This window comes from Megalobrama amblycephala, linkage group LG19 (genome assembly GCF_018812025.1).
Source record: "Megalobrama amblycephala isolate DHTTF-2021 linkage group LG19, ASM1881202v1, whole genome shotgun sequence".
NCBI classification, from domain to species: Eukaryota; Metazoa; Chordata; class Actinopteri; order Cypriniformes; family Xenocyprididae; genus Megalobrama; species Megalobrama amblycephala.
In genome coordinates, this window is record NC_063062.1 from 19245491 (window position 1) to 19258284 (window position 12794).

A 12794-nucleotide genomic window follows, 5' to 3' on the forward strand; every position below is an offset into this window, starting at 1 on the left:
TCAGATTTAAGGTTTTCACCTGGTGGGAAAGTCCTATTTATTCATTATATATTCATTGAAGGATGGACCTGATATCTAGAAATCAGAGACCTTTGACATTTATTTTGACTCACAAGCAATAGGAAGTAAATAGGGTACATTTTGTTTTCATGTTCACTATAAATGCAACATGAACAAATTTCTTAGCTTGTTAGACATTCATCATAGTGTTGAAAATGGTCCGATATTTAACATATTTGACTTCTTTAAAATGTATTTCTCAAAACAAGAACAATTCATTTGCAGACATTGGGTTCTATATTTCATACATTACATCTCTGAGAAGCACATTTGACTCCAAATGCAACATTTCTAATGCAATAAAACCATTTAAATCAGGTAAGAGTTTTAAATAGTAATTTAATGATGTTAATTAATGATGTTAATCACTTTCACTCAATTATGATTCCTCAAAACCAAAAAGATTTCATCAGATTTCATATCTGTCCTCATTAAGTGTTATTCATACTTCCATACTTTATTTGTAGCTTATTCCAAGCAATGACAAGCTTCCACAGGAAAAGTGTGACATCTACAAAAGAGATGAGACTGTTACATAGGCTGTACATGATCTTCAAATCTCTGTGGCTAGAAAATGACTGGATCAATCCAACCAGGTCTGCTTGTTGCTTTCCAAGCGTAGTGCATAATGTTGTGACCATGTGGTCCCCTCTATTGACTGGGTGTGGCTTGAAGGGAAAATATATTTAGAAGAATATCTAAACTAAATCAACTACAAACAAAATGTATTTGATGAAGAAATAAACATTTCTTAATTGATTCTTTTTAAATTCTCCCCCATATGCAACATGTCAGCAGAACACTCTAGTCCTCTATAGATTTGATGTATCTCTCATAAGCGGCTTCATCCATCAGTCCATTTAATTCCTCAGGAACAGATAGAGTCATCTTCATGAGCCAACCTGTGAATAAAATACACACTTAACGATGACAGAATTTCTATTTTGAGTGACCTATTCCATAAACCTGGTCACAGGAAGTTAACAGATTTCAGTTTCTGAAAAGATTCTTCTGAAAAGAAGATTTCTGGTTTGTGTCAAAACAAGTTTGGAGGAACATCTCACCATCTTTATAGCAAGACTTGTTGACCAGTCCAGGGTTGTCTGCCAGGGCATCATTGACATCAGTCACCTCCCCCGTTAGAGGAGAGTACAACTCACTCGCTGCTTTAACACTCTCCAGAGTACCGAATTCATCTACAATACAGATTTCAGAGCATACACAAACAAAATAAGAACATCATATTAAAGGGTTCGTTCACCCAAAAATGAAAATAATGTCATTAATTACTCACCCTCATGGCGTTCCACACCCGTAAAACCTTTGTTCATCTTCGGAACACAAATTTAATCAAAAAGGATATTTTTGATTAAATCCAATGGCTCAGCGAGGTCTGCATAGACAGCAATGACACTTCCTCTCTCAAGATTCATAAAAGGTACTAAAAACATTTAAATCAGTTAATGTGAGTTCAGTGGTTCTACCTTAATGTTATAAAGCGACAAGAAAAGAAGAATTTTTTTTTTTAACAATATCTAGTGATGGCCGATTTCAAAACACTGCTTCATGAAGCTTCAGAGCTTTACGAATCAAATCAGTGGATCGGAGCGGTTTGATACGCGATCCAAATCACTGAGTCGACTCAAAAGATTCATAATGCTCTGAAGCAGTGTTTTGAAATTGCTAGATATTGTTAAAAAGTCGTTATTTTGTTTTTTTGGTGCATAAAAAAATATTCTCATCGCTTTATAATATTAAGGTAGAACCACTGTACTCACATGAACTGTTTAAAATATGTTTTTAGTACCTTTATGGATCTTGAGAGAGGAAGTACCATTGCTGTCTATGCAGGCCTCACTGAGCCATTGGATTTAATCAAAAAATATCTTAATTTGTGATCCGAAGATGAATGAAGGTCTTTACGGGTGTAGAACGACATGAGGGTGAGTAATTAATGAAATTATTTTCATTTTTGGGTAAACTAACCCTTTAATATCTGCCAAATTAACCAGAACAATTAACTAATACTGAGAATGCACTCTTTCATAAATATAGTTTTACCTGACTGTGATAACTTTGTGCCAACTTCAGGTAGACCACAGTAGACCACGTCCCCCAGTGCCTCCTGGGAACAGTGAATTATAAACGCATGAAAATAAAGCCTATACAGTTCATATACCTCTTCCTATAAAAATTAAGCATTAATAACAAGCCTAACCTGAGCAAAATTACTGATGCCCACTGTTGCCACACCACTGTCCACGCGAACCCACTCGTGTTTGTCTGTGAACTTCAGTGCTGCATGACAGAGAAAGTAGATTTGTTTGTCTCTCAGGCTAATCTGGTAAACAATTAAGATTTATAAATGCATATAAAGATGCATTCAATTGTAAATGGGTTGATATCTGCCGTTGCAAACCATTTAAAATGATAGATAGATAGATAGATAGATAGATAGATAGATAGATAGATAGATAGATAGATAGATAGATAGATAGATAGATAGATAGATAGATAGATAGATAGATAGATAGATAGATAGATAGATAGATAGATAGATAGATAGATAGATAGATAGATAGATAGATAGATAGATAGATAGATAGATAGATATGGCGCTTTGATGGCTTTAAATGCGTATCTGGCATTTAATATCAATGTGATCACAAACTTCCACGCGTGGAGCCTGTAAACTTTCATAAGTGTGTATACCTGCGCGAAATGTAGTGGTTGTGTTCAGGAACCTTTTATAGCATGTCCTCGCCAGTAGTGTAGTTGGAGTCACGGCGATTCTGTTTGAGAGTCGAGGTAGAGAGGAGGTCAAACTAACAGAAGCACATCGTAATATTGTGCACATCGCCATTATTCCTCGTACGCAAATAACAATGGACGCCGGCGCACCTCGATGATGTCATTATTCGAAAAGACTATGCGCGCCAAAGCGGTGCGTCGGTTTTAGTTTGAAGGGAAAATGTATTTTAATGTTGGTGTTTTTTTATTCACAAATTTGCTGTTGTGAAATTCACTTAAATAGTTCTGTGATGTGAAAAATGACACCTTTCGTACAAATAGGACATCATAAAACTATAAATAATAACAATAATATAAATTTTTTTATTTTAAAACATACATTTTGAATAGAGGGAAAATATAACTGATCAAGGAATGACGGATTCAATCTGTTCATAAGCAGAAGGTGAATACAAAGAGTAAACGGATCAATTTAGTACAAACTATCAAAGTATTTGTGTGTAATGTTCGTTTCCCCTTTTTTCCAAATGTTTTGACAGTTCAGTTGCCTATTTAGGATTTTTTCAGGCACTGAGAATGTTTTAGCGTGTTGTGTTCATTATATTGTTTTGTTTAAATATGAGTTTAAGTTGAATATAGCCCCGTGTGTCCATCCAGCACACTGAAATAGACAGGCAGAAGTAACCACAGCAACAGTGGGCGTTGGGATTCGTGTTCGACAAAACGTAAGTGCTAAAACGTAGGCTATCATTAGGCCTAACGTTACATGAATTTTTTAGACATAGCCTACATGTCGCAAGTAGCCTATATCCAAAATAAGTTTTGTTTAAACTCTTAACGAGTTAGGTAAAGAGTCAAAAACATTTGGTTTCGTGAGACAAAACAGATTTTCCCCGAAAATTATAATCACAGAAATTATCTTAAAATGTCGACCACTTGATAATCATTTAATAATTCGTACCCAAATTTTAATAACAAAAATTAGGTTACAGTAGCCTAGACGCTCGCGAACAGAAGTCGCGTTGACCTCGGTATTGGCTGCTTGAAGACCAGTGGTTCCCAAACATTTAGAGTAGTGTAGTAATCGACTCTCGGTGTCGACTCTGTTGCTGTATCCAGAATCGCTCACTTGTTTACTGATTCTCGATTCCATAGCCTACATAATGCATGGCAGTTAAATGCATAATGTCTATGTTTAAGTGAACTAAGCAAGGAGTGAACGAAATGAAGCAAGGAATTCGGACACGAATCGCGTCAGAGAGCTGGTGCAGAAACTTTGTCACATACATGTATGTAGCTTACTTTAGAAATAGATAACATTCATAGTGACTTAGTTTGTAATTATACATACTTCCGTGTCAGCTTTAGTGATGGTAGCTTATATTATTGCAATAAATATATATTTGATTTTTCATAATCGTGTTCATTAAACTATAACCATACATAAAAATAATAGCCTAATAAAAACTCACATCAACAATAAACACATTAAAGTGTACATTTTTGTATGCATTTTTTATGCATTGTATTAATTTGAGCATCTTAACTCTCGTGTCCAAGCACTTTAAGACAATGATCATGTGCGTTTAGCGCCATCCCCCGACCATTAATGAGATGAATTCATTAAAGAATCCCTGCTTTCTCGTTTATTTAATTCTGACATAATATTCGACCACAGATGTTTTTCGTGACTTTTCTCTCGGTAATATTAGGTATCGGCAATTAGCAACATTAATAGGCTACTCATCAATTCATCTCTAAATTGGACTAATTTTGACAGTCTCGCAAAACGTGTTGTTTTAATGAGGGCATTTTAAGTCTTCGCGTCGGGGAAAAATAAATTAAGTGTATAAGGACTGCATTTTTGGTTTATTTATGACCGTTTTGATGTACAGTAAATGGAGTCGAGTGGGAGTCGACTCCCAAAAAACCTGGAATCGAACACCCCTAATTTAGAGTACCCCCTGAAGGGATTACCATCCGTCTGGGTAGGCTACCCCCTCTCTTCTACTTCGACTGCAGTCACACCTTTATCACTAAGGGACATTTGCCCCCTAAATTGATTTTCCAGTGCATATTTTTACCTTTATGAATAACTAAAAAATAAATAATGTTTTAAATTAAAAAAAATGTTCAATAGAGAAATATGCAATGATTGTAAATAAGTGATACTTTTAAATATTAAACTAAAACCGCCAGTAGGTGGCAGCAAGTCACTGTTTTTATGAGTGGCTGTGAATGAATCATTGAATCATTGACTCTCACGATTCGTTCAAAGCCGCAGAATTGTCTAGAAACACAGACGTGTGTTGTAGTTCTGCTGTGGTTTTCGTTAGAATTATTATTTCATTGCAAAATAGAGTAAATACTGACAGTACTGAGTTTAAAATGTATACGTTTTGTTTTTTGACCTGTTGTATATTGTCACGTTTGCAGTGGATATTTGGGAACAATTGCATTCTTGCTCGTTATCAACATTAAATACAAGAAATCACACAAGGTATGTTTTTGTATCGGAGAAAGTTTGAGTCTTAAATCGAAATGAATCCATTATCTGTGTCTATATTTGTTCTTCATGCGAGTAAGTGCTAAATCCCCACTTTTACAAAGGTGCATTGTCGCGAACGACAGTAATTTAGCGCGATTTAAGGCAGCAGACTGCACGCGATCTATCATATGCTTGCTGCTTCTGTCCAAATGATGAGGTAGTTTGATTAAATGTACTGGATTTATAGCATTTTGGCCGTTAGAAATACATGCTTGGTTTTAATATTATTTTAAGGTAGAATTAAATGAACTACTCAGCATTTTGTTCGCGTACCCCCTTTTACGCGTACCCCAGTTTGGGAACCACTGGTCAAGACAATATCCTCAGTACTTGATAAGGATACAAATATGAAAGCTGTAAGTCTAATAAATAAATGCACCTCAGTTGACTGAGCCGTGAACTGTCTAAACCATTGTAAAGTTAAAGTAAACGTGTGGTCACTTCACCAACAACTGGAATAGGCCTATCACCTGATCTATATGCCAATCCATACTTCAGGTACGAGTGCTCGTGCGCTCTTACCTGCGCGCAGGTGCGCTCCCTCCTCCTGATGCCGCAGGTGCGCGCAGGTACATCTTCCTCCTCTGACTGGACAGAAGATGGACGTTTATCCTTCACTACTCTTGGACAAATCACAATAGTTTGTTATTCGTACCTTAGATATTTTGAATTGATCAATCATAAAAGAATCTCTTTCTAACGGAGAATTTCAATCGATCCTCCTAAAATGAAACTTGTTATTTCATGATCGTTGAAGGACGTCCGTCGCTCTGAGATGAACGAACAGCGGGACATTAAACTGTTTTCACTCTGTACACTTTTCATTTTCAAGCTATTTGTTCTTCAAGGTAAGTATTTTAATTTTGAACCATGCTTTATTTTTTCTAAATTAACAGGTGACCTTTCTAAAATTTCTACAGTAAAATTGTGGTAATTGTGTTTTATCCATAATACATTCAACAAAATAACAAAGATTCTGAAAGTATCAGACACTTTTTGAAGGACATTCCAGAGTAATTTATAAATGTAGTAACTATGATGCTTTAGCAGAAAATGTATACATAGTAAAATTTGTAGGGGAAGATTGCTATATTAGATAACATTTATGTAAACTCTGAATTATGTATTATGTAATTCTATCTTAAGCCTTGAAAAACTTACAATTTATAAAATCTTACAGTTTTGAGTATCCTATGAGACTATATAAGATGGAGCAGCTCTCCTACGTAGTTATAGCGTGCAATGGTTTATTTAAAGACAGACCGAACTTTGTTAAGTTTATAAAAACACATGATTTTATCTTGATATAATTTTACTTCTGACAGGATTTATTTGCCAGGAATCAAACTCAGAAAATAAACTACCCAGGTATGTGTTTTAATAGGTATCAAACCTCTTGTTTTGGCGCTTTCATGACTTTGACAAAAGTGTTAAGAGATTGCAGTTTGATTATAGCTTTAAAAACTTGTGAACTCTATCTAACATCCATTATTACAAGGATCTTTTGAGTAGAGGGACAGTGTCAAGTTATATATGTAACCACTGATAAGATGTTAAGTGTTTGGTCTAATGTTTTGCTGTGTAACCATTAAACCATTTCCTTGAGAATCATTTGGTCCATCAGCGTGACTGTGTCTGTATGGCATCTTAAGTGTTTCTGAACCTTTAGTCTCACAGTCACCGCACTTTTAATACTGCTCTCTTTGTGCTGCTTTTAAAAGGAGGGTTAATGCACTGCGGCAGAAACGGGATCTCTTCCGTGAAGAGGTGAGTATACCTAAGAGAAAGTGACAAGGGACAGAGTGGAGTAACCACACACACACACACACACACCACACACTAATACTGAGATACACTCTCAGTGCTGACAAAGCTGTCTTTGTGGAGTTTACACAAATACTACAGAGACTGAAAGCTCCAGTCCCAAATGTCTGCAGTGGCAAAATCATGTGAAGGAACGCCAAGACAAATTCACCAATATGGCTTAGTGGCTAGACATGGTACTGTTGCCACTATAACTCATAAGACCCAAAGTCTTTGCAATTTCTCAATACAATTTTTTTTCATTGCAGACCCTTAGCGCAGTGCTGTCTGATTCAGCTCTCCCACGAAGAGTTCTTCATAATTATACAGCGAGAGATGCATCAACAGGTATTGCACATGCAAAAATATACAGTATTCAGTCTCACTTGATTTTGGATGCTAGAAATATCACTTATTAAATACAAAAAGATCATCTAGAGCCAACTTTGAGAAAGATTGAATAAAATTTGTAAAAGGATTATCCAAAAACTAGTGGTCAATAAACAGAAGAAAAAGTAAAATTTAAGCAGTTGGTGGCTCTGGAAAGTTTGAGTAAAAAGCCCAAAGTTCTTTCATGACAACTCTGTGAGAGATTGGCATGGTAATGCTTGTGGCAATGTTAATGTATTTGGTCTTGGTGGAATAGATCTGCTACGGTGCTGCTGCTGCTGCTGCTGCTGCAGAGCAAGTACAGACTTGCTACTGCCAATACATGCTGCTGTGAACATGTAAGACAGCAGATCTATACAGGTGGTGCTGGGGAAGGAGGAGGGTATCTGAAGTGTGCTGCAGACTGTTAACAACAAACAATGCCAAGTATTTGAATGTTGACCCGCAGCTCATTGGTTGCTGTGGCATCAGCAGCCAATCAGCTGCGCTATGCAGATAACAATGTGATCAAATTGAGTTAAATACCCCCTGTGGTGAAAATCAAGTTTTTAATGTTGTTTATATGTCTTTGTGGTGTTTTTAATATGCTTTAAGACAAACTATGTGCAAAAATTGCTGAGTATTTCTCCTTAAAACTTTGGTGAAAAAAGACACAAACTACCTTGTAACCAATCACGTCAACGTGTCGGCGGGCTTTAGCATATCATTAATAGCGAGCATGGGAGTCTCGAGAGAAGCCAGGTTATCACGGCATATTTTTCTGTTGATGTGAAAAAGCGTGTAGATTTAGCAATATGGTGGGTGTATGATGTATATTACGATGTTATGATGAACTATATGCCTTTCTCCTCTGATGTTCTGAGTTGTTCAAAGCATAGAAGGCAGCTGTCTGACTATTAATTTCCGTTATGTGTCCAACGTTGTAAAGAGTGATACCATTGCGCAGCGTTTACCTCAGTAAGTTGACCGAGTGGATCTCGTCTGAGCTGGTGTGAGCGAGTGGAGGCGGGGCTAATTTGCATATTCATTGATCTGTGTATATTAAATGAGGCAAGGATGTAGAGTTACATTCAAGCTATTTAAGGCATGAAGACATTTTCTTCACAGGGAAAAATGTTTAGATATTTCATTTTGGTGATCAAAGATGAGTTTTATGGGATAAAATTATTGACTACAGGGGGACTTTAAGGACCTCTCAGCCTGCGCCATCTACAGTTTCATGGCAGAACTTTGTATTTGATCAGACAACTATTTAAAATCAACTGTATGGTTCTATGGGTTGCATTAAGGCCGTTTCACCAACAGATGCGACCAACGCAGACAATCACCAGATTACGACATCCATGACATTATACATATTTAATTAGTGAAAACAAACACTGACCAACAGACGCCAACAGGGGTGACACACTGATCCGACAAAACCAGACAAAGTGTTCGGCATCTGTCGGTGCAGTGTGAATTGGCCTTTAGACTCCCATTAGACTCATTTGCTTTAGAAATACTTAGTGAAATTTGCCTTTTGTGATTGTGTGTGTTGTAGAATATTGTGGGTGTCTTAATGGGGGCTGGTGCCAGGAGGAAGGACGCTGTGATTGTGCTCAATTCCAGGGTCTCGGGGAACGCTGTCAAATCAGTAAGAAACACACACACACACACACACACACACACAGGTTTATTTCTGTGAATTCTGGGGACATTCCATAAGCGTAATGGTTTTTATACTGTACAAACCGTATTTTTTCTATCGCCCTACACCAACTCTACACCTAAGCCTACCCATCATAGAAAACTGTGCACATTTTTACTTTCTCAAAAAAACTAATTCTGTATGATTTATAAGCCTTTTAAAAAATGGGGACATGGGGTAATGTCCTCATAAGTCACCCTCTCTTTGTAATACCTGTCATACCCATGTCATTATACAAATGTGTGTCCTGATATGTCACAAAAGCGAGCACACACACGCACACACACACACACAGGTTTGTTTTTTAGTGAATTGTGGGACATTTTATAGGCGTAATGGTTTTTATACTGTACAAACCGTATTTTCTATTGCCCTACACCAACCCTACTCCTAAACCTACCCATCACAGGAAACTACACATTTTTACTTTCTCAAAAAAAACTCATTCTGTATGATTTATAAGTATTTTGAAAAATGGTGACATGGGGTAATGTCCTCATAAGTCACCCTCTCCTTGTAATAACTATGTCATACCCATGTCATTATACAAATTTGTGTCCTGATATGTCACAAAAAAAGCACACACACACACACACACACACACACACACACACACACACACACACACGCGCGCGCGCACACACACACACACACAAACACACAGGTTATATTAAATTCAAAATGAAGCTTGCTTCCATTTAATTATAGTGAGGTACATACGGTCTGATATTATCATCTGCCACCCAGTGCTGACCATTAAATGTGGAAGAAGGAACCCTGAATTTAATTAATTCAAACGTCGTTGCTCATGGTTCCAGATAATCTATGTGACCACGTCTTACTTCATTTGGTAGCATTGGATTACAGATGTGCTGGGAATAGATTGCTGGCCACAGAGAGCTCCTCTATGTATGTTTAATTAACCAAGCACTGAAAAAGCCAGGCAGCTGGTGTGACCAACACAATAACAGGTTATTACATTTACTGTATTGATATAAGCCATACTGATTACATGCGCAACAGGGCATTGATTACATGGGGCACAAATAGTTTAATAATCACTAACAAAAAAGTAACAACTATTACCTTGATACTAATACCATGGTTTTTTGGGCACACCCCCCGTACCACGTATTAATTGAAATACCATGTACGCTACTGTTTAAATGTTTGGGGTCAGTAATATTTTTTAACCCTCTATGGTACGCAATATGATATCAATGAGGAAAAAATTATTTGTGTTGTTTTTCCTGCTTAAAATTGGTCTTTTTTGCACTTTTATTGATTAGTATTTGGGTTATTCTGTCCTGAGATACGTTTGATCAATCAATTGGTGGATTATTTTTTAAAAAACAAACTAAAATAGACCATGTTGCCTGGAGGCAACACCGTACCATAGAGGGTTAAGAAGAAAGAAAGAAAGAAAGAAAGAAAGAAAGAAAGAAAAGAAATTAGTAGTTTTATTGAGCGAGGATGTATTAAATTGTTCAAAAATGAAAGCATGTTACAAGGGTTTTCTATTACAATTAAATGCTGTTCTTTTCAACTTTCTATTCATCAAAGAATCCTGAAAAAATGTATTACGGTTTCCACAAAGATATTGATCAGCATTCTCAACATTGATAGTAATAAGAAATGTTTCTTGATCATCAGATCAGCATATTAGAATGATTTCCGAAGGATCATGTGACACTAAAGACTGGAGTAATGATGCTGAAGATTCTGATTTGCCATCACAGGAATAAATTACATTTTAAAATATATTCAAATAGAAAAAAAGATATTTTAAACTGTAATAATATTTCACAGTATTACTGTTTGTACTGTATTTTTTGAAAATGCGTCTAGGAGTGCATAAGAGACTACTTTCAAAAATATATTACTGATGACAAACCTTTGAACTGTAATGTAAATATTGCTTATCATTCAGTCCCATAATTCTAAGGTATTATCATCATCTGACACTATCACTGTCTTATGGTCCCACTACAGTACTTTGTTTTTTGTATAGGAATGATTTTGATTTTTTGTATCAGTTCCCAACCATGGTCAGGATAGGGATGGGATTTGCCGTTCATGGGGTCAGCATCATTTTGAGACCTTTGATGGAATGTATTACTACTTTCCTGGAACCTGTTCATATATCCTGGCCAAAGACTGCCATTCCACAGACCCCCAGTATACGGTGTGGGTAAGTTACAGCTATACCAGAATTTCCGCACTGGAACACAGGTCTGTTTGTTATGTCCGTTTTTCTTATGTAATTTCTCTTTGGCAGGTTCATAACAGTCGTTCATGTAGAGGTTCGGTGTATTCATGTCCACGTGGTCTGAGTCTGTTCTTCCCAAATGAAGAGGAAATCTATATTAGTGGTTATCAGGTGCTCAAGGATGGGCATAGGTGAGTTTGGATATACTTTGCTGTTCAAAATGCATGCTTTTATTTAGAAAGAATTCATTTAATTAATCAGAAGTGACAGTATAATAATGTTACAAAAGATTTCTATTTTTAAAGAAATGTTCTGTTTTTTTTTCATCAAAGAATCCTAAAAATGTATTACAGTTTCCACAAAAATATTAAGCAGCACTACTTTTTTCAACATTGATAATAAGAAATGTGATTTCTGAAGGATCATGTGACACTGAAGACTGGAATAATGATGCTGAAAATTCAGCTTTGCATCACAGGAATAAATTACACTATGAAATCAATGAAAATAGAAAACAGTTATTTAAATTGTGTAATGCTATTTCAAAATATTACTTTTTTTGCTGTATATTTTATCAAATGAATGCATAAGAGACTTATTTTGAAGCCATTACAAAATCTTACCGACCCCAAATTTTTTGTGAATATTTGATAAATGAATGAAAAAACAAATTAATGAATAAATGTACTGACGGAGGGATAAATAATTCTGTTTGATGTGTATGTTTTGTCAGAGAACATTAGAAACCTTGGCCACTTATGGTTTTAAATTGATTTTAGGTCATGATAGCATGATAATGATAAAATGGCAACATATTTCAATATCAAACACGATCAAAATTCTTGTGTTATTTATTTGTCGGTTTCACGTCCACATGATCAGGCTGAGTCTGCCGCAGACAGTACGTAATGTTTTCATTGAGCGGTTGGCTGACTATATCCTGGTGAAGAGCACGTTTGGCTTCTCTCTGGCGTGGGACGGGAGCTCTGGAGTCTACCTCAAAATGACCGAAGCACACAAAGGAAGGCCTTGTGGTCTGTGTGGAAACTATAATGATGACGGATCAGATGATCTCAGCAGCAGCCGCGGTGAGACAAACAAGCCTGGACACACACTTATCATCTCAGTCAGCAGCAAATTCAGGACAATTATATCAAAGCTGAGCAGAGCTGCATACTCTGTCTGAACACACCTGGCCCGGCCCAGTGTTTTCTATTTAGAGATGAGTTGTAACAATTTTAGGGACAGTTTCATTCTCAAGAAACAGTGCTAAAATTTCAAAATTTTATAATTTCATTTGCTACAAATCTATTATGGTGTTTTTATTGCTTTGCATTTTGTAT

General features: G+C 36.3%; 2 protein-coding genes across 4 annotated transcripts in view; one reads left to right on the forward strand and one right to left on the reverse strand.

Annotated features, from left to right (window-relative positions):
* Positions 1-82: 82 nt before the first annotated feature.
* On the reverse strand, positions 83-2964 carry gcsha (glycine cleavage system protein H (aminomethyl carrier), a). Its single transcript, XM_048168141.1, has 5 exons — positions 2773-2964; positions 2279-2358; positions 2122-2185; positions 1125-1256; positions 83-962 (listed from the first exon to the last, which is right to left on the reverse strand). The coding sequence occupies exons 1-5, from the start codon at positions 2921-2923 to the stop codon at positions 865-867; spliced, it is 525 nt and encodes a 174-aa protein (XP_048024098.1). The 5' UTR covers positions 2924-2964; the 3' UTR covers positions 83-864.
* Positions 2965-3033: 69 nt separating this feature from the next.
* otogl (otogelin-like) overlaps positions 3034-12794 on the forward strand; it is a 65792-nt gene continuing 56031 nt past the window's right edge. The window contains exons 1-10 of one of the 3 annotated variants that reach the window (XR_007181555.1): positions 3034-3536; positions 5858-5999; positions 6117-6207; positions 6685-6727; positions 7081-7126; positions 7432-7510; positions 9096-9188; positions 11279-11433; positions 11521-11642; positions 12334-12539. Coding sequence is in view for 2 of the 3 variants with exons in the window: in XM_048168061.1 (XP_048024018.1) it covers positions 5910-5999; positions 6117-6207; positions 6685-6727; positions 7081-7126; positions 7432-7510; positions 9096-9188; positions 11279-11433; positions 11521-11642; positions 12334-12539 (925 nt within the window). In the remaining variant the exon portion in view is untranslated. Of the gene's footprint in view, positions 3537-3574; positions 3658-5857; positions 6000-6116; positions 6208-6684; positions 6728-7080; positions 7127-7431; positions 7511-9095; positions 9189-11278; positions 11434-11520; positions 11643-12333; positions 12540-12794 lie in introns of those variants that run through there. The other 2 variants (XM_048168061.1, XM_048168062.1) reach the window with 2 other exon arrangements.